The 3,757-nt window shown below is 39.0% G+C and overlaps 1 protein-coding gene across 1 annotated transcript; it reads left to right on the plus strand.

Annotated features, from left to right (window-relative positions):
- The first annotated feature begins 638 nt into the window (after positions 1 to 638).
- Positions 639 to 3,048, plus strand: LOC140765464 (LEAF RUST 10 DISEASE-RESISTANCE LOCUS RECEPTOR-LIKE PROTEIN KINASE-like 2.5). The gene is made up of 3 exons (XM_073104574.1): positions 639 to 1,383; positions 1,472 to 1,644; positions 1,730 to 3,048. The coding sequence occupies exons 1-3, from the start codon at positions 659 to 661 to the stop codon at positions 2,863 to 2,865; spliced, it is 2,034 nt and encodes a 677-aa protein (XP_072960675.1). The 5' UTR covers positions 639 to 658; the 3' UTR covers positions 2,866 to 3,048.
- Positions 3,049 to 3,757: the final 709 nt, after the last annotated feature.

Genomic DNA, 3,757 nt, shown 5'->3' on the forward strand with positions numbered 1-3,757 from the left:
GAGTCAGAGTTTGTAAAGGAGTTGGCGAAGAATTGTCTTATATTTCTCTTATTTATTTATTCTTACAAAGTAAGCTAGATGACTTGTGGCCCATGTATAGACATTAATATCTGTGTATGAATATGTATTTTGGGGCTTATTATGGCCTTTGGTTTTATGAGCTTCTTTCATCTGTATTATTTATAAAAATATAAAATTTTCTCTTGTATATTATGTCGGAGTGTGCTGACTTTCTCTAGAGAAAAAGAAAATTTAGGACTCTCCTAACTCCTCAGTCCTAATTTTGACTTTCTCATCTCACAGGTACAAACATCAATAATTTTATAATGACAACCATTATAACAAACAACCCTCAAATTGAACTATAACAAATAGTAACCATATATTAGCTTTGCAACTAGCCTTCTCTAAGTCAAGCAGCCAGATTTGAATGAGGCCAAAAGTTTTGATTCCATTTGCCTTGGTAGGTTTTCACTGGCAACTATGTAAGAAACCCGTAAGAACCACACAAAATGAAGGAAAGTCAGCACACACCGACATAATTATGATAGTTTAAAGAATTTAGTCATAATTTTTAATATTTAAAAAGTCTCCTTATAGAAATATCTTTTTTTTTCCTCTCATTGTCGAGAATACTATCTTTCTTGTCCAATTTGAAATGGTGCCTCCATCTCGTCCAAGGAATCAAGGATCAGACATGGCGCAAATGCTTTTAGCACTCCATTCTAATCACTGTACCATCCAATTACTAGTCTTCCCCATCGGTTTACTGCTGCTATGCATACTCTTGCCCTGTAATGCAGGTTGTTCTTCCTCTTGCGGACACCTTCACGACATCCGCTATCCTTTCCGATTAGAAACTGATCCACCCGAGTGTGGATCTCCAGAATACCAGCTTCTCTGTGAGGGTAACAAACCTATTATTGAGTTGGGTTCAGGCAGGTTCTTTGTCACTGGCATCTCGTATGTGGATCAGACAGTCAACGCCGTCGACCCTGCCTTCATGAATAGAAGTAACAGAAGTTGCAGACTTCCTGTCGAATATTTACTGCCCGAGACTAATTATGGCTATTCCCTTGACCCAAACAGATGGGCATGTTTTGTGAACTGCCCGAGGCCAGTCCAACATCAACTGTACCGGCACCTTCCTTGCCTTAGCCGGAATGAAACTTTTGTCTACGCTATAGTTACTGATCTATGCTTGGTCCAAGACCTTGAGCCTTCATGTAAATTTCTAGTTATGGCTCCTACAGCCTCTACTGATGAGATGGGTTCGACGATGGACGTTTTTGAGCTCTTACAGAATGGGTTCAGACTAACTTGGGTGACGTACCAACGATCATTCTCTGAAAAAATCAATTACTGCATTCAAGAAGCATCAAGGTGAGAACGAGACTAGAGATGATAAATATTCCGAAGACAAAAATAACAAAGTTTAAACATTACTGATGTTTTACTTGTCATCGTGCAGCAAGTTTTCCGATCTAACTCAAGGCAGAGGAATTCTCTTCCGGGTATCTGCCCTCCTGAAGAGTGAGCAGCACTTCGTAATCTGCACGGACGACTATTTTAATGGCAACTCCTACTACATTCATTCATTAGCTTTTGTGGTCTTATTAGTAGACATTTTGCTGGTCGTACTCGGTAAGATTACCCAAGAACTTCATTACCATGTTGTAGATTGCTCATCCTGTTACGTGCAATGACTAACTACGATTAATGTTTTCAGCATTAGCGATATTGGGGAGGTTTGTTTTTGCACCGTTGTCAATTTACATTTTCCTTGCCCACAAATTTTGGAGAACGCATGTATCGGTCGACAACGTAGAGAGGTTTCTTCGAAACCAGCAAGCACTCACACCAATGAGATACTCCTACACCGACCTCATTGCAATTACAGGCCACTTTAGAGAGAAGTTAGGACAAGGAGGCTTTGGCTCTGTCTTCAAAGCCACTCTGCTAAGTAGCCACCATGTTGCCGTTAAGATGTTGGGAAATTCTAAGCTCAACGGGGAAGAATTCATCAATGAAGTCTCTACTGTTGGTAGGATTCACCACATAAATGTAGTACAGCTTCTTGGGTTTTGCTCCGAAGGATCCAAGAGGGCCCTTGTCTATGAGTACATGCCTAATGGGTCACTTGACAAGTATATTTTCTCTGCAAAAGGAACGAGTCATCGACCATTCACTTGGGAGAAGCTTAATGATATTGCTCTTGGTGTGGCCCGTGGTATAGATTACCTTCATCGAGGATGTGATATGCAAATTTTGCACTTTGACATCAAGCCACACAATGTTCTCCTAGATCATAATTTCAATCCAAAGGTTTCTGACTTTGGACTTGCAAAGTTGTATCCAAAGGATTATAGTCTAGTTTCCCTCAGTGCAGCAAGAGGAACCATTGGATATATTGCTCCTGAATTGGTGTCTAGGAGCTTTGGTGTAGTATCCTACAAGTCTGATGTTTATAGTTTTGGAATGTTGTTACTAGAAATGGCTGGAGGGAGAAGGAATGTGGATCCAAAAATGGAAAATTCAAGCCAAGTCTACTACCCTTCTTGGATCTATGATCGACTTAAGCAAGATGAAGAGCTCATGATAGATAACTCTACTGAGATACATGAAGTAGAAAGAAAGCTATGCTTGATAGGATTATGGTGCATTCAGATGAAGTCAGCGAATCGTCCTTCTATGAGCAAAGTTGTTGAGATGTTGGAAGGTGATACTGATAGCTTGGAAATGCCATCAAGGCCTTTCTTTTCCTCATCGCAGCCTAACTCTATGATGTTGTCATCCATGAAGTCCATCTCTGAGCAGTTATCAATTATTTCTGAGCAGGAGGATCTTTCCAACATCGAAGGATGATATATCAATGTGTAATTTGTTAGTGTAGTGGATCAAAAATTGGTGAATTATTTTATACTACTTTCTTTGTTCTACTTATGTGATTAACATTTCAGAAATGTACTAAATCATATATGAAGGGATTAGTTGAAGTGTAATGGTCCAAGGAATGGGTGATATGAAATAGCTATGTGATTTTTATGCTTGTTAGTGATATGATTGAATTGTTGAAGTTTAACTCATATCAAATATTCCATGCTTCTTGTGTTGACGCGTTCAAACGGGCTCTGGGGGTGTCAGAGCTCCAGAGCCCTAGAATATTTGCACTCTACAAGAGTTCAAATGCCCTCTTGCATTATAGATGGACATTCTGGGGGCATTCGAATGGGCCTACAGGGATTCGAATGCCCCGCATGTTTTCTTTAGCTTCAAGTCAACCCTATAAATAGATAAGTTATTTTTAGGGTTATTATACAAGAGAGAAATAAAAGAGGGATAGCCACCATTATATTGAGAGAGATTAGAGTTGAGGAAAGTCTTTGTATTTGGAGATGTGATTAGTGGATTAAAATATTGCTTGCTTCGTGGATATAGATGCATTGCCGAACCATGTAAATCCTGTCTCTCTCTCTCTATTATCTTTATTCTTTATGATTACTTATAATAGGTGTTCTCATATGTGTTTAGAAGTATTTGATTGCTATTCCTCTATCTTTAGCAACATACTTGAGTTTCGTCCAAATAGGTTTGGATTTGTCTATTACTATTCCATTAGGCAATTTGAGGGTGTTAGGTTTGCTCTTGTAGCCTTCACCTATTTGGCTCTAAGCACAACAATTGGTATTAGAACTAAAGATTTCAAACCTAGGCTATTTAATTTGGGGATTGTTTTGGATTTGCAAAATTCTGCAAA

Source organism: Typha angustifolia, chromosome 8 (assembly GCF_048772165.1).
Source record: "Typha angustifolia cultivar Huaian chromosome 8, ASM4877216v1, whole genome shotgun sequence".
Lineage (NCBI taxonomy): Eukaryota > Viridiplantae > Streptophyta > Magnoliopsida > Poales > Typhaceae > Typha > Typha angustifolia.

Coding starts and splice junctions, on each gene's coding strand:
- LOC140765464 (XM_073104574.1), top strand. CDS start 659: ATGGTGCCTCCATCTCGTCCAAGGAATCAAGGATCAGACATGGCGCAA. Junction 1,384..1,471: donor TGCATTCAAGAAGCATCAAG/GTGAGAACGAGA, acceptor GTCATCGTGCAG/CAAGTTTTCCGATCTAACTC. Junction 1,645..1,729: donor CATTTTGCTGGTCGTACTCG/GTAAGATTACCC, acceptor TAATGTTTTCAG/CATTAGCGATATTGGGGAGG.